The 24085-nt window shown below is 43.0% G+C and overlaps 1 protein-coding gene across 1 annotated transcript in view; it reads right to left on the reverse strand.

The window, feature by feature from the left end:
* Positions 1-23155, reverse strand: part of FHL5 (four and a half LIM domains 5) — a 48400-nt gene extending 25245 nt beyond the window's left edge. The window contains exons 1-2 of the mRNA XM_073589535.1: positions 22990-23155; positions 2824-2998 (exon numbers count right to left, since the gene is read on the reverse strand). Of these exons, the coding sequence (XP_073445636.1) occupies positions 2824-2998; positions 22990-23148 (334 nt within the window). The 5' untranslated portion in view covers positions 23149-23155. The remainder of the gene's footprint in view (positions 1-2823; positions 2999-22989) is intronic.
* Positions 23156-24085: the final 930 nt, after the last annotated feature.

Genomic DNA, 24085 nt, shown 5'->3' on the forward strand with positions numbered 1-24085 from the left:
CCGCTGGCCTGAATACGTCCCTGAGCTGGTGTGGGTATATAATAAACGGGTGCACCGGGTGACTGGTTACACCCCCTACTCATTGCTGTTTGGACGGGAAGGCAAAGGAATCACAGAAGTGGAGTTAAACCCGGAGGAACCTCTACCCTGGACCGGACTATGCTCGTGGGTCCGAAACCACCGGCACTGGCTGCAGACCCTCCACCGAATCGTCCATACAAAGCTCCAAGATCTAGAACACCCGGGGGAGCGCTGCCCCCACCAATTGACTTCCAGGCTGGGGATCGGGTACTCGTAATAGATCAATGCCCCCAAACAAGTTAGAACCACGGTGGGAGGAGAACCCGTACCGAGTGTTGCGCCGGATAAGCCCTGAAGGGCCTGTGTATGAAATACAATCGGAAAGAGACGGTGCACCTCTCACTCGTACTGTGCACCGAAATATGTTGCACCCCTGTGCATCCACTGATCCCATGCGACCCGAGCCGATCACTCAGGTCCCCGACCCCCCGTCAACGGCCTGGGACCTGGATGACGAAGAGGACTTCCCAGTCACATCCGCGGGCCCTCCAAGTAATGACATTGCAGCGGACCCAGCTAGCCTGCCAGAATCGACCAACCCACCACCATCCACCACCCAGAAAGCTCCACCCCGGTCGAACTTAGACGCTCCGAGCGGTCAACAGCTGGCAAACCCCCTGAACGTTACGAAAAGGACCAGTTCTTATGGCGACAAGAACTGTCATCTCCAAAGACTAACTCGAGTCTACTAAAGTCCTCACCCGAGGACTGGCGAGCATACAGGGTGGGGGAGTGTGGGAGAGAGGGTCCCCGTCGAGTGTCCGGGTCAGAACCAAGGGGACCGTCACCTGGGTTCCGGGGGAAACTGTTTCCAGGGGACAGAGTTCGGAGATGGACCGATGTGACAGACAGATGAGCTGGGGGAGGGACCAGTATAAAGGAGGCGGGGAATTCCCGGGACGATGAGTCAGCAGAACGAGACAGAAGGAGCAGGAGATCGTGGGAGCGACTGAGAGCCAGAGCAACTCACCAGAGCCAGGAAGGAGGCCAGAGACAGGAGAGATACTTCCCCTGGACATCAGTGGGACGGCACCTAGACGACCGTCCGAGAACCGCTGCCCAGTGTCGACCAGCGGCCACCGCCGCCTTCTTCCAGCCCGCGGCTGCGGCCTGCCCACGGCCACCAGCGGCCGTTGCCGCCTCGCTCCTGCCCACGGCTGAAGCCTGCCCGCGGCCACCAGCGGCCATTGCCGCCTCGCTCCTGCCCGCAGCTGCGGCCTGTCTCCCGCTGCCCGCAGCCGCTCTGCCCTCACCTGTGGTCGCAGCAAGCCCAGTGCCGTCGGCAGCCACCACTGTCCCGCTCCGGTCCGCAGCAGGGGCCGGGCTTCTGCTGACCGTGGACTCCCTGTCGCAGCCGTTAGCTGCGCAGGTGGCCTGTCATTCGCCACCACACATCGCTGCCGCTTGCCCCAGTCCGGGGGCTGCGGCCCATCCGTCCAAGGACTCCGCCGGGGCCTGTGGGGCTCCAGTGTCATCAGCGCGCCGGAGTGCATGAAGAATTCGCCAACGCCTCATCAACTGGGCCCAGCAACTACTACGCCGAAAGACCACCAACCCGAACGGCGAGGGACGTCTGGACGGCTAAGTTGACTATATATTTAAGGACCCGTAGTCGGCCATACCGCGGCCCTATAGTGACTGGCTATTGCCGGAAGTAGTCGTGTTCTACCCGTTTGTGTTTGCTTGTATAGAGCCCCTGAGACGGCAACCCGTGTTACCCCTTTTGGTGATCAGGCCGTGACTGAGGAAAGTTCCCTCTAGTCTTATAAACGTTATTATAGAAAGCACCAAATTGTCTCGCGACTCATCACTGTATCCTGTGTACCTGCAAACACCACATTCTCGCCAACGGCGCTGGAGAATCCTCACAGAACTGCGTGTAAAGTGATGATTTGTGAATATACACTCACTTAGTGACTCCAGACTTTTGTGAAAAGCCTTGACAACCCCTTTAAACAGTCTACTTACCAAGTTGCTGAGACAAGACTGTCTTTACCATGAAAGTGACTATGGAGGGTCTAACAGGGCATTCATATTTGTATTAACAGTGACTCATTAATATTTACAAGACACAAGTTGTTCCAGAAAATTATAATCTGTGTATGCTTCTACCATTATTATGGAGGGTGACTTTAACTATATTGTTTACTTTAATTTCTTACTGCAGCTATTTTTTTTTCTTATATTTGTAATTCTGTTTTTCATATTGACTTGATATAGACAATGCATGAATCATACCAGATCCAGTTAACTTGAACAAGATCTATGATTCTATGATAAGATCTAGGAGATTCACCTAACCTCAGTCATTATATAAATTAATACATAAATGACTTCTGCACCATGACGTGAATCACTTACAGTAAGGTACCCATATACTTGAGATTAAAGTCAGCCAGTCCCATTGATTTCCGGGAAGACTGGTGAGGTGACCAACTAGCATGGTCTAACTCTCCTGTGACAAATGATATCAGAAAAGATTGGTCACATTGAATTTAAACGCCCCTTACTTCCTGAAAATACACTCAGAGGTGGCAGGCAGTGGGGTACTTCCCTCCATGCAGAACATAATGCTCAACCGAATGTGGACGGCCACCATTACAACACACAAAAATGGATGAGAATGAAGAACTCCTTACCTAGGAGGTAAACCTACCTGGCTAAGGGATATGTGCCACATGAGAAAAAAATTGATGATTTATATGGTTTTGCTTTAGTGATCTGCAGAGAGATGAGTCTTACCAGGCATTATGGTGGCCTTGCAGTTAAAACACTTTGCAGAATACTCAGTAGAGTAGCAGTCAATACACAGCAGGAGCTCATCCTTGGCAGCAAATGGCTTCTCCACCAAAGAACTCGTGCACTTGACACATTTAAAGCAAGCTTCATGCCAATGGCTGTCTTTATAGGAAAGATCCTGGAAGAAAAATAAACCTTCATTAGAGTATGTGCAAATTTTGTTTTTCACCGCAGAAAAATCTGCACATACTCAAGTTTTGGCAGAAAAATGCGGTGTAAAATGTCTTTGCGTGCGTTTTTACTTGTATTTTTTTCCCAATTTATTTGAATGACTGAAAATCACTAGAAAAATGCTGGAAGAATGGACATAATGCAGTTTTGAGAAAACGTATTGATGGTTCAAATCTGCAAGAAAAAATAAGCAGCATGTGCATGAGATTTTAGAAATCTGAAATTTCAGAATGCATTTTGTCCAGAAGACATCACTGATACAACAGACATTATCGACGCAGCTGAATAAGCAAATTTTCATTTACATGTGTAGGGATGTGGACTGTCTTACCCTGTTCCTGTCTCTGAAGGGAACAGATGCACTGTGTGAATACCGCCATGCAGTTTTATATCTGAAGTAACGTATGTCTAATGTAATGTGATATAATGTACTGTATTATGGTGATGTACAGTACAGGACATAAAGTGTTAATGCATAATGAAAAGTTTAAGACAGCATAGAATACAGCACAAGCATAAGGCTATGTGTGCATGTTGAGTATTTGCTTGCAGAAATTTCCGCACGGTTTCTGCATCTCTTGGCAGGAAAAATGCTGCTGCAAAAAAGCACTTTTTTGAATGCGTTTTTTGTATGCATTTTTTTAATGCAGTTTGGTATAGTAATGAAGGCTTTTTTGAGCTAAATAAAGATATTTTAAAAAAAGTTTTGTGATGTAATTTCTTGGTTCAACACCACGTTTTTCATTCTGATAGTGTAGCATCAGGGTAATGGGATTAGGGCTTGGTGTCAGCAGCTGTCATTGACACCTAGCTCTAGGCTTAAGGCCCCGTCACACACAGCGATGTCGCCAGCGAGATCGCTGATTTTGTGACGCCACAGCGATCTCGCCAGCGAAATCGCTGTGTGTGACATGGATCATCGACCGCCCCCCCACCAGGTAACGCTGATCGTGCTCCATTGTCCTGGGCCGTTTGTTGATGGTTGGTCTCCCACTGGCCAGCATGCATCGCTGCGTGTGGTAGCGAGAGACCAGCGATCAGCGACGCTGGACGCTGGTTTCCAATGTAAACAGCGGGTATCTAAGAGCCGTGCGGCTCTTAGATACCCACTGTTTACCCTAGAAACCAGCATGCACACTGGTTTCCAAGGTAAACAGCGGGTAACCAAGAGCCGCGCGGCTCTTAGATACCCGCTGTTTACATTGGAAACCAGCTTGCTCGCTGGTCCTGATCGCTGGAGGGGCAGTCTATGTGACAGCTCACCAGCGATCAGCCTAACGATGTCCCAGCGATCCCATCCATGTCGGATAGTTGGTGGGATTGCTGGGACATCGTTATGTGTAAGGGGGCCTTTAGTAATGAAAAGGTGTCAGCCTGACACCCTCATTACTAAGCTGAAAAGTAAACACAAACACACACAAACACATGTAGCTTATGTAAGAAGGCTGTAACCAGACATAAACTGTTAATTTTAACCCCTTTCTGCCATGTGACGTACTATCCCGTCCATGTGCCCTGGGACTTAATTCCCAGGGACGGGATAGTACGTCACAGCGATCAGCGGCGCCCACGTGGTGAGCGCCGCTGATCGCGGCCGGGTGTCAGCTGATTATCACAGCTGACATCCGGCACAATGTGTCAGGGGCGGTCACGGACCGCCCCCGACACGTTAACCCCTTGCACATCGCGATCAAACACGATCACGGTGTACCGGGGTTAAAGGGAAGCATCGGCAGGGAGGGGGCTCCCTCCGTGCTTCCCTGAGCCCCCCACAGCAGCGCAATGTGCAGCGCTGCTGAGGGGGGCTCCTTCCCTGCAGGTCCCCGGATCCAAGATGGCGACGGGGACCTTCGGGGGCCTGCAGGGAGCTGGATTCCTCAGTGCCTGCAAAGCCCAGGCAGGAGGAAGTCTGCTTCAATGCCTGTGACAGATCGCTGATCAGCGATCTGTCACAGGACAGTGATGTCCCCCCGGGACAACCTATTAAAGTTAAAAAAAAAGTGTAAAAATAATTAAAAAAAATAAATCGCTAAATAAATTAAAAAAAGAAAAAATCTTCCCTAATAAATTCATCTTCCCTAATAAATTCATCAAAAAAAAAATCGCTAAATAAATTAAAAAAAGAAAAAATCTTCCCTAATAAATTCATCTTTTGGAAATAAAAAAAAACAATAAAAGTACACATATTTGGTTTCGCCGCATCCGTAATGACCTGCCCTATAAAACTGTCCCATTAGTTAACCCCTTTAGTGAAACCCTTAAAATATAAAAAACGTAGCAAAAAATAATGCTTTATTATCATACTGCCAAACAAAAAGTGCAATAACGCGCGATCAAAAAGACGCATATAAATATCCATGGTACCGCTGAAAACATCATCTTGTTCCACAAAAAACGAGCCACCATACAGCATCATCAGCAAAAAACTAAAAAAGTTATAGCTCTCAAAATAAAGCGGTGCAAAAATAATTATTTTTTATATATAAAATTGTTTTTATTGCATAAAAGCGCCAAAACATAAAAAAATGACATAAATGAGGTATCGCTGTAACCATACTGACCCAAAGAATAAACCGCTTTATCAATTTTACCGAACGCGGAATGGTGTAAACGCACCACCCAGAAAGAAATTCATGAAACGCTGGTTTTTGTCCATTCTGCATCCCAAAAATCGGAATAAAAAGCAATCAAAAAATGTCACATGCCTGAACATGATACCAATAAAAACGTCAACTTGTCCCGCAAAAAATAAGACCTCACATGACTCAGTGGGTCAAAATATGGAAAAATTATAGCTCTCAATATGTGGTGATGCAAAAACTATTTTTACAATAAAAAGCGTCTTTTAGCGTATGATAGCTGCCAAATATAAAAACCGCCATGAATAGTAAATCAAACCCCCCATTATCACCCCCTTAGTTAGGGAAAAATAATAAACTTAAAAAAATGTATTTATTTCCATTTTCCCATTAGGGTTAGGGTTAGGGCTAGGGTTAGGGCTGAGATTAGGGTTAGGGGTGTGTTGGGGTTAGGGTTGGAGTTAGAATTGGGGGGTTTCCACTGTTTGGGCACATCAGGTGCTCTCCAAACGCAACATGGCATCTGATTTCAATTCCAGCCAATTCTGAGTTGAAAAAGTCAAATGGCGCTGCTTCCCTTCCAAGCTCTGCCATGCACCCAAACAGTGTTTTACCCCCACATATGGGGTATCAGCCTACTCAGGACAAATTGCAAAACAACTTTTGGGGTCCTATTTCTCCTGTTGCCCTTAGGAAAATAAAAAATTGGGGGCAAAAATATCATTTTTGTGGAAAAAAAATACGATTTTTTTTTTTCATGCCTGGGCGTTATAAACTTCTGTGAAGCACTTGGGGGTTCAAAGTGCTCACCACACATCTAGATAAGTTCCATGGGGGGTCTAGTTTCCAAAATGGGGTCACTTGTGGGGAGTTTCAATAGTTTAGGCACATCAGAGGCTCTACAAATGCACATGACACCCGCAGACATTCCATCAAAGTCTGCATTCCAAAACGTCACTACTTCCCTTCCGAGTCCCGACGTGTGCCCATACAGTAGTTTTCTCCCACATATGAGGTATCAGCGTACTCAGGACAAATTGGACAACAACTTTTGGGGTCCAATTTCTCCTGGTACCCTTGGTAAAATAAAAAAATTGGGGAACTAAATGATCATGTTTGTGGAAAACTACGATTTTTTTATTTTCACGCCCGGGCATTATAAACTTGTGTGAAGCCCTTGGGGGTTCAAAGTGCTCACCACACATCTAGATAAGTTCCTTAGGGGGTCTAGTTTCCAAAATGGTGTCATTTGTGGGTGGTTTACACTGTTTAGGTACATCAGGGGCGTTCCAAACGCGACATGGTGTCCGATCTCAATTCCAGCCAAAAACGTCAAATGGCGCTGCTTCCCTTCCGAGCTCTGCCATGCGCCCATATAGTCATTTACATGCACATATGGGGTATCAGCGTACTCGGGACAATTTGCACAATAACTTTGAGGGTCCTGTTACCCTTGGAAAAGTAAGAATTGAGGGTGAAAAGATCATTTTTGTGGAAAAAATAAGATTTTTTAATTGTACCGCTGTACGTTATAAACTTCTGTGAAGCCCTTGTGGGTTCAAAGTTCTCACCACATATCTAGATAAGTTCCTTTGGGGGGTCTAGTTTCCAAAATGTTGTCACTTGTGGGGGGTTTCCACTGTTTAGGTACATCAGGGGCTCCCCAAACGTGACATGGCGTCCGATCTGAATTCCAGCCAATTTTGCATTGAAAAAGTCAAACGGCGCTCCATCCCTTCTGAGCTCTGTCAGGTTCCCCCCCACATATCAGCGTACTCAGGACAAATTGCACAATAACTTTTCCAGTCCAATTTCTCCTTTTACCCTTGGTAAAATAAAAAAAATTGAGCCTGAAATATTTTTTTTGTGAAAAAAAGTTAAATGTTCATTTTATTTTAAATATTCAAAAAATTCCTGTGAAGCACCTGAAGGGTCAATAAACTTCTTGAATGTGGTTTTGAGCACCTTATGGGGGTGCAGTTTTTAGAATGGTGTCACTTTTGGGTATTTTCTATCATATAGACCCCTCAAAGTGGCTTCAAATGTGATGTGGTCCGTAAAAATAAAATGGTGCTGCAAAAATGAGAAATCGCTGGTCTTATAACTTCCTAACAAAAAAAAAATTTGGTTCCAAAATTGTGCTGATGTAAAGTAAACTTGTGGGAAATGTTACTTATTACATTTTTTGCATGGACAGTGGTCAGAATTGTAAAAATTGGCCCGGTCATGAACGTGCAAACCACCCTTGGGGGTTAAGGGGTTAAAGAAAAAAAAATGAAAAAAAAAAAATTGCATTGGTGAAATTATATAAAAACACAGACACCTAGAATAAAGTCCTTTATTTGAAATAATGACACAGACTCCTTTAATGAATCTTAATTAAACCATACTCATTGAACGCCTAATCCACCAAAGCCAACGTCTCCTGCAGCAAAAATAAAACAATTAGCCACAATATTTCTCACCTTTCCGCCGAGAAGATAATCCATAATGTCCCATGAGGATCCTGATCACTTTGAGAGCAGTCACATCAGTCACAAAGACAGTGTATCACTGAGCTGCCGTGAGAACTTTCTCACACAGCAGTGATGCCGTAAAAGATCACCGGAGCTGATCAGCTGATGGACTCCGGAGAACTCCTGTCAGTGTATCGCTGGCGGCTGGGTAGAGCAGTCACATCTCGCAATGTGACTGTTCCGCACGTGAGATCGCCATGGGACACTCAGGATTACATGGACTACGGTGGACAGGTGAGTATATGTTGGCGTTTTATTTTACATTTTTTCTAGGAGACGAGGGCATAGGGGATTGGGCGTTAGGTGAATATAATGGGTTTTATTTTTATGCGAATGTGTATGCAATTATTTTACTACTTTACTTTTTTTTTAACTGTGAGCACAAGTGCCAGCAGATTATACTATATCTCCCATCAGCTGCACTGTTATCAGTGACAGCAGACATAGCCCGATGGGAGCAGTAGTCTCATCAGTCCATGCCAGCTGATCTGCGGTAAACTTTTTACTGCAGGTCACCACTTCAGGTCACAGTCACAGCTGCGGGGTCATGCTGACATCTGACAGCTTGATCCCACAGCGCTCTGACACAGTCTGCGATACCATTACCGCAGGTCACAGCTGCAGTGTCATGCTGACATCTGACAGCATGATCCCGCAGCGCTCTGACCGTCAGTATTGACGGTTTGTTACCGCGGGTCACAGTCACAGCGGCAGGGTCATGATGACATCTGACAGCGTAACCCTGCAGCGTTCTGAACGACTGTCTTTCCGGCAGTAGTGTTACCGCTGATAAGAACTACTACACCGGTGTTTCCCATGCTGTCACACAGATGACAGCGTGAGAAACATCATGGGAAGCCGGTAAAGCGCAAACAAAAACTCAGCAAATCCGCAAACATTTTTATACCTGCGTTTTTGCTGCAGATTTGACTGACTCAATCGAAGTCAATGAGTGAAAAAACATTGCAGAAACACAAAAATAATTGACATGCTGCAGAAAAAAACGCACCGCAAATACTTAAGGAAAATTATTAATCATGTGCACAAAACAGGATTGTCATTGAATTAGCTTGCATAAGGATTCCATAGCATTTTTTCGCCCCATTTCCATGTGGAAAAAAACACTGCGAAAACTCATCAAAAACGCACTGTGTGCACATAACCTAATAGGTTAGCATGTAAGACAGGAAATGGTTAAGGCTAGGATTGGCCCAGTGGTGGACACTAGTGCTGATAAGAAGGTAGGCAGTTCCTGGTTAGAGGGAGTTCAGGTGGGGTGGGTTGCTAGGGGCAGCATAGGCCAAACGCTCAGGGCCATGGGCGGCCAAATGGAATTTCCTGATGGACATTAAAACAACGTCTGGATCCCAGGGCTTGGGCTTGGGCCAGGTACCATGGAGCGGGCCTGGTCTTTCAACAGCGCGAGGTTAGTGGACATGGAGTTACATGAGATGCAGGCTGCCATTCCTGGGTGCACTGCTGCTGTGGAAAACAAATCTGGGGCTGATGCAGTCAGATTGGGGGTAGTCTGGAATAGATGTGTGGCAGAACAGAAGAGGAGTTGTACTAAGGAGGAAGGAAGTCTGAATTGTTGTGCCCTAACTCACCTGTACCCACCTGATAAACTTGGACTGCTCAGTAAAAGTTTGAATGTTGCAAAGTATCTGGTGTCCCATGCCTTGTGTGTGGCAGATCCTGAAGATGGAAGCCTGAAGGCAGCGGAGGCCTGCGGCCTACAAGGTATTGTGATACACCCCAAACCCCACAGCACACTAGGACTGGGACACCCCTTGCCTGTAAAGTGCCAGAGCGCAAACAGACAGCAGCTCAATCGCAACTACCGCTCTGCAGAAATTTTACGTGTGTGTTATATGTGTTTATATATGTGTGTATATACAGTCATGGCCAAAAGTATTGACACCCCTGCAATTCTGTCAGATAATACTCAGTTTCTTCCTGAAAATGATTGCAAACTCAAATTCTTTGGTATTATTATCTTCATTTAATTTGTCTTAAATGAAAAAACACAAAAAGAATTGTCCTAAAGCCAAATTGGATATAATTCCACACCAAACATAACAAAGAGGGTGGACAAAAGTATTGGCACTGTTCGAAAAATCATGTGATGCTTCTCTAATTTGTGTAATTAACAGCACCTATAACTTACCTGTGGCACCTAACAGGTGTTGGCAATAACTAAATCACACTTGCAGCCAGTTGACATGGATTAAAGTTGACTCAACCTCTGTCCTGTGTCCTTGGGTGTACCACATTGAGCATGGAGAAAAGAAAGAAGACCAAAGAACTGTCTGAGGACTTGAGAAACCAAATTGTGAGGAAGCATGAGCAATATCAAGGCTACAAGTCCATCTCCAAAGACCTGAATGTTCCTGTGTCTACCGTGCGCAGTGTCATCAAGAAGTTTAAAGCCCATGGCACTGTGGCTAACCTCTCTAGATGTGGCCGGAAAAGAAAAATTGACAAGAGATTTCAATGCTAGATTGTGCGGATGTTGGATAAAGAACCTCCACTAACATCCAAACAAGTTCAAGCTGCCCTGCAGTCCAAGGGTACAACAGTGTCAACCCGTACTATCCGTCGGCATCTGAATGAAAAGGGACTGTATGGTAGGAGACCCAGGAAGACTCCACTTCTTACCCCGAGACATAAAAAAGCCAGGCTGGAGTTTGCCAAAACTTACCTGAAAAAGCCTAAAACATTTTGGAAGAATGTTCTCTGGTCAGATGAGACAAAAGTAGAGTTTTTAGGGCAAAAGCATCAACATAGAGTTTACAGGAGAAAAAAGAGGCATTCAAAGAAAAGTACACGGTCCCTACAGTCAAACATGGTGGAGGTTCCCTGATGTTTTGGGGTTGCTTTGCTGCCTCTGGCACTGGACTGCTTGACCATGTGCTTGGCATTATGAAGTCTGAAGACTACCAACAAATTTTGCAGCATAATATAGGGCCCAGTGTGAGAAAGCTGGGTCTAACTCAGAGGTCATGGGTCTTCCAGCAGGACAATAACCCAAAACACACTTCAAAAAGTACTAGAAAATGGTTTGAGAGAAAGCACTGGAGACTTCTAAGGTGGCCAGCAATGAGTCCAGACCTGAATCCCATAGAACACCTGTGGAGAGATCTAAAAATGGCAGTTTGGAGAAGGCACCCTTCAAATATCAGGGACCTGGAGTAGTTTGCCAAAGAAGAATGGTCTAAAATTCCAGCAGAGCATTGTAAGAAACTCATTGATGGTTACCGGAAGCAGTTGGTCGCAGTTATTTTGGCTAAAGCTTGTGCAACCAAGTATTAGGCTGAGGGTGCCAATACTTTTGTCCGGCCCATTTTTGAAGTTTTGTGTGAAATGATCAATGTTTTGCTTTTTGCTTCATTCTCTTTTGTGTTTTTTCATTTAAGACAAATTAAATAAAGATAATAATACCAAAGAATTTGTGTTTGCAATCATTTTCAGGAAGAAACTGAATATTATCTGACAGAATTGCAGGGGTGTCAATACTTTTGGCCATGACTGTATATATATATATATATATATATATATTGTACTGCAGTGGTAGCACACTTACGCAGTGACGAGGCAGTGACCCAACAAAGTTCCAACACAAAAGTCTATTTAATGCGTTACCTCACAGCATTAAATGTCCAATTCACACAAGTACATAGCAAATAATGTTCAGTTCACACTTGTGCACATCCTTAATAAGAAACATAGAATCGTAGAGTTGGAAGGGACCTCCTGGGCCATCTGGTCCAACCCCCTGCTCAAGGCAGGATTCGCTAAATCATCTCAGACAGATGTCTGTCCAGCCTCTGTTTGAAGACTTCTATTGAAGGAGAACTCAACACCTCTCGCGGCAGCCTGTTCCACTCACTGATCACACTAACTGTCAAAAAGTTTTTTCTAATATCTAATCTGTGTCTCCTCCCATTCAGTTTCATCCCATTGCTTCTAGTCTTTCCTTGTGCAAATGAGAATAAAGATGATCCTTCTACAATGTGACAGCCCTTGAGATATTTGTAGACAGCTATTAAGTCTCCTCTCAGTCTTCTCTGTTGCAAGCTAAACATTCCCAAATCATGCAACCTTTCCTCATAAGACAGGGTTTGCAGACCGGTCACCATTCTGGTCGCTCTTTTCTGAACTTGCTCCAGTTTGTTGATGTCTTTTTCAAAACATGGTGCCCAAAACTGGACACAGTATTCCAGATGAGGTCTGACCAAAGAGGAGTAGAGGGCAGTAATGACTTCACGTGATCTAGACTGTATGCTTCTGTTAATACATTCTAGAATTGCATTTGCCTTTTTTGCTGCTGCATCACGCTGTTGACTCATATTAAGTCTGTGATCTATTAGTATACCCAAGTCTTTTTCACATGTGCTGTTGCTTAGCCCTATTCCTCCAATTCTGTATATGCTTTTTTTAATTTCTATTGCCCATATGTAGTACTTTGCATTTTTCCCAGTTAAAAACCATTCTGTTAGTTGCTGCACACTTCTCCAGTTTATTTATATCTTTTTGAATCCTCTCTCTCTTCTCTAGTATTAGCTATCCCTCCTAGCTTTGTGTCATCAGCATATTTAATCAGTTTACCCTCAATTCCTTCATCTAAATCGTTGATAAAGATTTTGAACAATACAGGGCCCAGGACAGAGCCCTGTGGTACCCCACTTGAGACATTCTTCCAAATGGATGTGCAGCCATTTACGACCACTCTTTGGGTCCGATCACTAAGCCAGTTATGAATCCACCTAACAGTTGCCTTGTCCATGCCATACTTAGTCATTTTTTCAATAAGGATTGTGTGAGATACTTTGCCAAATGCTTTGCTGAAGTCAATATATACTATATCTACAGCATTTCCCTGATCCACCCAATCAGTGATTCTGTCATAGAAGGAAATTAAGTTAGTCTGACATGACTTATTAGTTACAAACCCATGCTGACTCTGTTTAATCACTTCTTTCTTATCAAGGTACATACATACATGTTGTTTAATAATTTGTTCAAAGATCTTTCCTGGTATATAAGTCAGACTCACCGGCCTATAGTTGCCTGGGTCCACCTTCTTCCCCTTTTTGAAGATAGGAACAACATTTGCTCTTCTCCAGTCTTTTGGGACTTCTGTTCTCCAAGAATTTTCAAAGATTATGGAGAGGGGTTCAAAAATTTCTTCTGCTATCTCCTTCAGTCCTGGGTCCACCTTCTTCCCCTTTTTGAAGATAGGAACAACATTTGCTCTTCTCCAGTCTTTTGGGACATCTGTTCTCCAAGAATTTTAAAAGATTATGGAGAGGGGTTCAAAAATTTCTTCTGCTATCTCCTTCAGTACTCTGGGGTGTAATTCTTCTGGACCTGGAGACTTGAATTCATTTAGGTTAGCTTTTCCTCATTATCTTTTTGTTTATAGATATCCTGGATTCTTCTATTCCCTTAATAGGACAGTGAAGAACAGTTGATGTTACATTTCCTTTCAGAGAGAAAACAGATGCAAAATAGGAATTTAAACATTCAGCCTTCTCAACATCCTGTCTTACCATTTCATCATTTTCATGCTGTAAAAATCCTATAGCATCTTTGACTTTTCTTTCACTTTTGACATATCCCCAAAATCCTTTATTATTGCTTTTGACGTCTCTTGCAAGCCTCAATTCATTGTCAGCTTTAGATAATCTGATTCGTGCCCTGCAGGTTCTGCAGACAGCATTATATTCTTCTTTAGCTATGCCTCCCTCTTTCCATTTTATAAACATTTCTTTCTTCCTTTTTAGCAAGTGCTTAAGTTCTGTGTTCATCCATCCTGGTTTCCTTAAATGTTTCCTATTCTTCCCTCTTTTCAGAATTGTTAACAATTGTGCTTTGAGAATTTCATTTTTCAAGATTTCCCATCCTTCCTGGACATTTTTGTCCTTAAGGATATCCAGCCATTGGATCCCTCCAATTCTCTTTCTGAATCCCTTAAAATCTGCCTTTCTGAAATCTAACCTTGACGTCTGAGTCTTCATATCACGATCCATGTTTGGATCTGTGTCAGAGTCCGGATTCCCTGATATAAACGTTTTTCCTTTCAGTCCATCGGGGAGGGTTAATGTTAGTTTTTGCCCCCAGTGGCCGCTGGTGTTACTACAACTGTAGTTGGTCTGCTGGTGGGTTATGCCCCCGGTGGCCGCTGGTGTTACTACAACTGCAGTTGGTCGGCTGCTGGATTTTTCTTCCTACGGTGGCCGCTGGCGTTACTACATGTTTAATTAGCCAGCAGGTGGTGACCAACCCCCTCCTTCCTATAAAAGGTCATCAGGTGCTTAGCTCCTTGTTGGTAATACTGGTCATTTGCTAACCAACCTTGGTGAAGACTGGACCTACCTGGTGGAGAGGGGGTTCAGCTTATCTGGAGCAGTGGAGTTGCTGCTGGATGCTGATGGGGTGCCTTTCTCTGCTGCTTCCAGCATTGGCAGCAGATAAAGCTAAGTTTGGGTTTTTAGTTGCTTTAACCCCATGGTGTCTGCTTTATTTTCCCTTGTGTGTTATTTGGTGCAGTTCACTTTACTCCCTGTCTCACCTCCTGGGGAGGGGGTTGTGGGTTTAACTCAGGGCTAAACAGGAGATAGGGACAGGTCGGGGACATGGGCCTCACTACCATCAAGTGTACCCCCAAGTTAAGGAAAGTCAGGGCACCTCCTTAGCCTGAGGGGCAGCTCAGGGGCCCAGGTTCCATGTCTCCAGCCTTTTCCCTACTGCCCCATGACATTTCACAGGTCTTCCTCCTCTAGTTATCCAAAATTCTAAAATAGCATGATCGCTACCTCCTAGGGTCCCAGACACTTTTACCTCTTCAACCATTTCCTGCCTGTTTATAAGGATTAGATCCAAGGTAGCAGTTCCCCTTGTTTTCTCCCCTACCTTTTGGAAGATAAAGTTGTCAGCAAGAGAGGATAAGAATTTCCTTGACCTGCTAGTTTTGCCTGAGAGAGATTCCCAACAAATGTCTGGATAGTTGAAATCTCCCATGACAATTATGTCATATTTTTTGGAGAACTTGGCCATTTGATGCATAAAGAGTTCATCCATATCTTCAGCTTGCAAAGGCGGTCTGTAGTAAACGCCTACAATGGTGTCCTTTCCATTGTTCTGTCCTTGTATTCTTACCCAAACAGTTTCCACAGAACTCCCAGTCTCTGAAGCTTCAATCTCTGTGCAGATATATGCGTTTCTAACATACAATGCGACACCTCCTCCTCATTTATCAAGTCTGTTTCTTGCAAATAAGTTGTATCCTACTAGCCTTGTATTCCAATCATGTGTATTGTCTAACCAAGTTTCAGTGATTCCAATGACATCATATTTCTTTTCCTGCGTTATTAGTTCCAATTTTCCTTGTTTGTTGCCCATGCTTTGTGCATTAGTATAGAAACATTTTAGTTTGTGATTATTTTCTCTTTCTCCAATATTTTTATTATTTAAATAGTTTTGTCTTTGTTCTTTCCTCCCACTTCTAATAGCAGAGTTCTCAATAGCATTTGTCAGGTGTATGGCTTTTTCTGGCCTTTTGCTTCCCTTCCCACATTGTTCTAGTTTAAAGCTCTCCTGATGAGTGTAGCTAGGCGACTTCCAAATACGTTTTCCAGTCTTCGTAAGGCGCACCCCATCTCTAGAAAGTAGTCCATTGTATAGGTAATTCACTCCATAATCCAGAAATCCAAATCCTTGCTGACGACACCATCGACGTAGCCAGTTGTTCACCTGCAGAATGTTACTCCACCTCCTTGTTCCATGGCCATCTACTGGGAGGATGGAAGAGAAGACCACCTGCGCTCCAAGTTCTTTCACTTTCTTGCCTAAGTTTTCAAAGTCTCTGCAGATTGTTTCCAGGTCGTTTCTTGCGGTGTCATTAGTCCCCACATGTATTAGCAGGAATGGGTAGTCACCTGTAGGTCTGAAGAGTCCTGATATCCTGTCAGACTCATCTTTAATTTTTGCACCTGGAAGACAGCACATTTCTCTTGAGGTTATATCCCTTCTGCAGACAGCGGCCTCTGTTCCTCTCAACAGTGAATCCCCCATGACCACCACTCTCTGTTTCTTCTTCACAACATTTTTTTTTCTTCATCCAGGTGGATTCTGAAGGCATACATGGTTGGTCTTTGTGGGCAAAGTCTTATCCTGATGTATTTCTTCATCGTTCTCCACTGTAAGAGCCTGGTATTGGTTCCTTAGCAGTGTTGGTGCCTCCCGATCCTCCTGCTTCTCTGGGTCACATGTTTCCAATCCTCTGTTTCTTTAGTGCACTTCGAATTTCTTCTCTTTCTGTAACATAAAGAGATAATTCTGCTCTGTATAAGAACTCTTCACCTTCCTTAATGATCTTCAATGTAGCTAACCTGTCTTCAAGATTTTGCAACTTTTCCTCCAACAGGGAAACACAAGCTTGCATTTGTGGCATGTGAAGTTTGACTTTACCACTGGTAAGTCAGTGAAAATTTAGCAAGAAATGCAGCTCACCAAATGGCTCCTGGCCTCTTCCATAGTGTTATTGTTAAAGAGATTTCAAAGAGATGAAAAATGAGCCAAAATTCAGTGATCGTTAAGCTCACGGAGACTCTTCATTTATCCCAGAAGGCACTGGGAATATGCAAATTCTCTCCTCCCGAATCTTTCCCTGGTTTACCGATTTCCTCTTTTCAGTTGCAATGGCCAAAATCCAGTGATCGTTGAGCTCGCGGAGACTCTTCATTTATCCCAGAAGGCACTGGGAATATGCAAATTCTCTTCTCAGGACTCTTCCACTGGTGACAGAGCCTGGTTTTGACAGACAGATGTACTATCAAAGGCGACCGAGAAGAGTCTCTGGTCGGGTAATGGAAGGTGCCAAGCCCCACAAATTTAGGCAGAGGGGGAGGTATGTAAGGAGGTTAATGGTCGTGTAGTCAATGGGAGGTATGTGTTGCAGAGATGGCTGCTCCCTGTGATGCAATCCAAAGTATTTTGCTTTAGTGCACGTAAGCACTAGGATGTTGTTTAGTGCACCTGGGTCTGGGTTGTGGGTAGCTATGAGAGATGGGCGGTCTGGCTACCCATATACCTCACCTGTGGGTGTGGTTACAGGGGAGGTATATGGGTAGTTGTGGTTACATAATGGAGGCTGTTGTTTGGCACATGGCCTGTGTCTTGTGAGGTAGAAGGACTCCTATGTGTGTAGCTCCAGACCAAGCCTGCATGCTGGACATTGCCCAGCCTGTGTGCCCACAGGCCTGAGGGAGCAGTGCCTGGCTAAGGACAGTATTGTGTTGCTTTGCCTGCTCTGAAAGCCGGTTACCATTTTTTGTTGCTGCTGGGTTTATGGCGTAAATAACCCGCTGGACATTTTTTTTAAAGCACACCTCCTGTTTTCCTCTAGCGCATCTGAGTGAGTACAAATCCCTACTACAGTATATATATATATACTGTATGTGTGTGTATTATAGGCCAAAAGTGTTGGCACCCTTAAAATTGTTCCAGAAAATGAAGTATTTCTTCCAGAAAATTATTACAATTACACATGTTTTTTATACATGTGTTTATTTGCTTTGTGGGTATTGGAACAACACATCAAATAGAGAGAAAAAGGCAAATTGGGCATAATTTCGTAGTAAACCGCAAAAGTGGGCATGTGTAATTGCTATAATTTTCTGGGAAAAATTCTTCATTTTTTGGAACAATTTAAAGAGTGCCAATACTTACAGCTATGACTGTATATGTGTGTTTACTTGTTATAGATACTTCTTTGAAAGTCAGTATCTCTCTAAAAATCTTTGATATGTAATATACTTTTCAATGGATGCATGCTGCCATATTGGGTATGGCATATCTTTTCACTGATCCTCTTGCACCATGCACACTTCTAATGCTCATGTGTAGGCAGAAGAAACCGTTCTCATGCCAATTACAGCAGAGAGCAGTGTGATAGTGATAGACAGTGAAATGCTATGGACCAGCAATGAAAAATTGTCTACTAAAATAAAACTAGGGCCCCAATGTGCACACATTATCAGGCACTCCACATTCTCTTATGACTAAACGGCAGGATCTTGCAAATTATGCTGAGATCTCTCCGCTTAGTGCAGAGACCATTTCACTGATCGAGTGAATGATAATGTCTGTGCTGCTGTTAGGGACTCAGTTTTACTATATTAGAGAAGTTTTCATTACAGCTCCACAGCGCTTCACATCCATCACTATCACACAATGTGACATGCATGGACAGTGAAGTGTTGCGCATCGGCAGCGAAAACTCTTCTAATAAAGTAAAACTGTGTCCCTTACTGCTGAGCGCACATTTTATTTTATGCAATAGAACCAAACATGATTTTTCTGCTCTAAGCAGGGAGATCACGCTGTTCTGAGCAGATAGATCCGTTTTGTGCTTTGAAGTGACAATGTTGTGCTACTAGGTATGTGGTAACTTTCGGGAACGATTCAGAAATTCGACGATTTGCATACAATGGGCTCACCCTTCATATGGTGTGCAAATGCCTTTACCTAATGTTTTTCATGGATTATAATTAGAAATGTTATTTTAATATATTACAAATGAAACAAATACGAGGGGTGATTTTTGATGATAGGTACTCTTTAAAGTTAGGTTTTACACTCCAGGCAAAAATTATACATAAAATCATAGAATGTTATAGTTGGAAGGGACCTAAAGGGTCATCGTGTCAAACCCCCTGCTCAATACAGCGCAGGATTCCTTAAACCATCTCAGACAGATCTCTGTCCAGCCTCTGTTTGAAGACTTCCATTGAAAGAGAACTCGTCACCTCTCGTGGCAGCCTGTTCCTCTCATTCATCGCCCTCACTGTCAAAAAGTTGTTTCTAATATCTAATCTCTAGCTTCTCCCTTTAAGTTTCATTCCATGGCGTCTCATGTTTCCATGTGGAAATGAAAATAAGGATGATCCATATACACTGTGACAGCCCTTTAGATATTTGTAGACAGCTATTAAGTCTCCTCTTAGTCTTCTTTTTTGCAAGATAAACATTCCCAGATTCTTTAACCTTTCCTCGTAGGACATACTTTACAGTAGGCTCACCATCCTGGTAGCTCTTCTCTGAACTTGCTCCAATTTTTCAATGTCTTTTTTAAAATGTGGTGCCTAGAACTGGACACAGTATTCCAGATGAGTCCTGACCAAGGAGGAGTAGAGGCATACAATGTTATGCCTAATAGAATACTTACATAAAACATGAAAAGAGAAGGACGTTTCAATGGACTCGTTTAACCCTTTCCGACGTTGGGCGTAAATTTATGTCAATGTCATGCTCCCTCCCTTTGATGTGGGCTCCGACAGTGAGCTCAGGTCTTTCCCGGGACATGTTTTGAACAGCTGACATGCCGGGAATAGCTGTGGGTTGAATCGCAATCCACCCGCAGCTATTAACCCGTTAAATGCCACTGAAAACCGCTGACAGCACTATTTAACTTGTGCTTCTGGCCATCGGGCTATAAATCCGCCAACCAGTGACCCCGTCACGTGATCGCGGGTCACCGGTTGGTTGGCATGACAACCAGAGGACCTATTGAAGCATGCCAAAGGTAAAAAAAAAATGTTTTCAAAAATATTTTAAAAAATTTAAAAAAATGAAAGTTCAAATCACCCCCTTTCGCCCCATTCAAAATAAAACAATAAAAAAAATCAAACATACACATTATTTGGTATTGCCACGCTCAGATTCGCCGATCTATCAATAAAAAAAGTATTAACCTGCTAAACGGTGTAGCGAGAAAAAAAGTCAAAACGCCAGATTAAGCTTCTGTTTCTAACAACATGATCAAAATGGCTATCGGGGTGTCGTAATTCACCCAACAACTTTTGCTACATTTGTGGTTGTTGTGAAGAAACAACTAAGGAACATGTGTACTTTGGTGTAAAATAAGGTGATTAGGACAGGTTGGTGTCTCCACATGCACCGATGTCTAAAGAGAGCTTTCGTTTTGGCGTGCCAATAATTTAGAACGAACTGTGAAATCATAGTGATTGCTACTTTTGTATGTGCAATGTGGATTGATTCAACCTTAAAAATATGAAGTAAATTATATATCTGGACCTCCCATCAATGATTCACCCTGTGCCTCACAGTCCAGGCATACCTGTCCCTTCACCTCCAGAGAAACTTGAAGATACACCTGATTCAGAAGATTAAGAATACGAAGAGCAGGATTCCGACAGACTTTCACGCTCAAATTAAATTATTTAGTCAGAGACTTGGACCTTCCTAAATATTCTACAGAACTTATATGCTGTAGACTAAAGGAAAAGAACCTGCTGGCTCCTGGTACCTGTTTTTCATTATGCAGAAGCAGAGAAAAGGTATATGCAGGATGCTTCCTGGTACAGAAGTATAGAAAAGGATTCCTTCCATACTTTTCTCAAGACTGTGCTCTATTGCATTGCAGTGATGCTCTTGAGCTGACAAAAAAAAATTAACATTGAGTACAATGCGAGTGAGTGGAGACTATTGATTCATACAAAATAAGTCTTGATAGCTGTGCTACTGCATAATGGCAGCAAGTATGCACTTGAAGGAAAGCCTTTATTCTCAAGAAACTTATCTACAAGACTCAAGGATCGTCAATATGTGATCTGAAAGTTCTGTTCTATAGCGCCATTAATTCCACAGCGCTTTACAGACGTCATTGGCACTGTCCCCGATGAGGCTCACAATCTAAATTCCCTATCAGCATGTCTTTGGAATGTGGGAGGGAAACCGGAGTTTTCGGAGGAAACCGGAGTATGCAAAGGAAACCCATGCAAACACAGGGAGAACATACAAACTCCTTGCAGATGTTGTCCTTGGTGGGATTTGAACCTAGGACCCCAGCGCCACAGAGTCACTGCGCCGCCCCATATTTGTAAACTCATGAAGGACAACATGTTAGAAATGAAAGCTGTTCAGGAAAGGGCTTGAGATTGATGAAGAAATTTCTAAGTAACAGCAAAGATCAAAAATGTAAGTCCATCGTGGAGAACATGCTAAAACGTTTCAAAGCATTGTGTTGTCTGATCAATTTGAAGTTACATTTTTTTACATCCCCATGTGGAATGAAAACCTTGGTGCAGTTAACGAAGGACAAGGAAAAAGATTTCATCAGGATATAAAGGAGATGGAACGACGATACCAAGATAGATGGAAAGTGAACATGATAAGGGACAAATGCTGGATGCCTCCCAGAGAAGATCCTCAGAACTTCTATATGAGAAAAGCTATCAAAAGAAGCTTTGAAAAGAAAAGGAAAATGTGGAAGAATTTTCAATAGAGTTGCAGAATGAATGTTCAATTCATTTTTATATATAATATTGTGTACATTTTTGGGTACAGTAAAGATTTTTCTTCATCTTGCTTGCACAAAAAAAAATAGCAGTTTTCTAAAATAAGGGCATAAGGAAACAGAGGAATCAGTCATTAGATTTGAAAACATTTTCATAAACCCAAAGTCTGCACTCTTGTGTTATTAGCATGGGAGAGGGATAGTATTACAAAGAAGACAGAAGGCAGGGATTTCTTCCAGGCACTGCACGCCCCGGAACCTGGAAGAAATCCTTAGCATTCAGAAAGAATACAGTACAACATTTCTTAACAACAAGACCGCTAATATTAGGCATACAGGTAGGAATAGTGTAACATTTCTATTACCTGTATGCCCAAATTAATAGGTCATTTATGTCCCGGGGGATGACAGATTCCCTTTAACCTTTTAAATCCTTTGCATTTTGAAGGTTCAAAAATTCCCATTATGCACTGTTAAAAAATGTTTTGATACTGCAGTGCTTTTGAATAATAACTTGTTGACTGCAACAGATAAATGCTACCTTCTTCTGGTTTTTAAGAGAGTAGTAGTTCACCCACTGCAATATACAATATGGTGGTTGCAAGTAATCAAATAAACTACATATGTAGTATTAAAATTGATATATGTGTATATATCATGTTCTATTTGTCATTGATGAGGAAAAATATTTAGCGTTCTGCATAGGTTTGCAACATGTGCAAATGGTATGTCCACATTTATATGACCATTTAGTTGATAACCAGGTGTTATTGGAACTTAGGGATTCATTTGAGTACAAACTAGGCGAAAAAATTTCTCCAATCGTTGTTGCTTTTCTGGCTACAAATCACTGCGTTTTGATAGGATGGATTTAATTTTTTTTTATCCTGAAATAGTGTAAGAATGAGTTTTTATAAATTTGCTAATCGCACCACTTAGAGGGCTATAGGTCAAAACAAATGTCGCAGAATTTGGTGGATTTTTTAACCTCTGGTAACAATTTTTTGTTTTTCAGCATGTGTCAAAGTTTCTCATTTACTATACTTTCTACCCTATCTAAAGTCCATTGTGGATAAAGTGCTCTTAATCTATTTAACTGTGTGATTCCGTTTTATTCTGTGTTTCTAAGGTACAATTGCGTTTGTACCTATAAGCCTCCCCCACAGGAATATTATCCACAACCTTTTTAGAGTGACATGAGGTTTGTATACAATAGAGAATTCATAGCGGTCTCCTTCCTGTACAGGGAAATCACTAGTCATATCCTGATCAAAGTTGAGGAAAATGTCCAAAAATTATTTTTTGTTATTGACAGTTTTGACTGAATTTTAAATTTAAATCATTATTATTCACGTCCGACAAAATTTCAGATGCTAATACCTCTGGTCCATCCCATATGAGGAGGAGGTTGTCTAAACTGAGTCCCTTTAATCTGAATTACACTTTAAGAAACCCGCACAGACTAATTTCTACTAATATCTCCGTATCACTGGATTATGTTTATTCACATTCCCCCATTTACCTTAGAATCACATTCAATGGGGTTTTTACATCCTTCACATTTATTTGCAAAAATGCTTTCAAAGCATTTGACACAGTATGGATTGTCTTCTCTCTCAGTATATTTTTGACCATAAAGGGATTTCTTACAATGGTAGCAGTCAAAAGCTTTGTCATCCATGACAATAATTGAGCTGAAAGACAAGAAAACAGTAAAATATATAAAAAAATCAACGATGATGGAACGGACCTTGACGAATGGTAATCAACCGATACATTAAAATATTGAAATATTAATGCAGAAAAAGAAAAACCCATTTGATTGTCAAATTAAATTTTTGAAGAATTCTGTGCATAACACCATGTGAATAAAGAAGCACCTATAAAGCCCCGTCACACACAGCGATCTCGCTAGCGAGATCGCTGCCGAGTCACAAGTTTTGTGATGCAACAGTGATCTCACCAGCGAGATCACTGTGTCTGACAGCTATCAGCGAACAGCCCCCCTGCCAGGTATCACTGATCGTTCATGAAAGGTCAGGACTTTTTTGGGGTCATTGGTCTCCCGCTGGCCAGCACGCATTGCTGCGTGTGGCAGGCGGGAGAGAAACGACCAGCGATCAGCTAGCTGGTAACCAAGGTAAACGTCGGGTTTCTAAGCGGCGCGCGGTGCTTAGAAACCCGATGTGTACCTTAGTTACCAGTGCGCTGATGCAGGGAGCTGGTAACCATGGTACACATCGGGTTTCTAAGTGCCGCGTGCCGCTTAGAAACCCGATGTGTACCTTGGTTACCAGCTCCCTTCATCAGCGCCCTGGTAACTAACGTACACAGCAACGCGCCTGCTTGGCGATGTTGCTGCTGATCGCTGGTGAAGCTGCCTGTTTGACAGCTCACCAGCGATCATGTAGCGACACACCAGTGATCCTGACAAGTTCATATTATTGTTGGGATCGCTGGTGAGTCGCTATGTGTGACGGGGACCTTAGGCATTCTGTGATAATGTACAGTAAATAAATGCCTTCTATTAACATAAAATGCATACTGCAGGTTGTGCCAAAGTGAAATAAATGAGGCTATTAAGCACTGACCTACATGCTAAGAACCATTATAGAACA

The sequence above is a fragment of the Dendrobates tinctorius genome, unplaced genomic scaffold (assembly GCF_039654945.1).
Source record: "Dendrobates tinctorius isolate UK_male_01 unplaced genomic scaffold, ASM3965494v1 ptg000111l, whole genome shotgun sequence".
Taxonomy (NCBI): domain Eukaryota; kingdom Metazoa; phylum Chordata; class Amphibia; order Anura; family Dendrobatidae; genus Dendrobates; species Dendrobates tinctorius.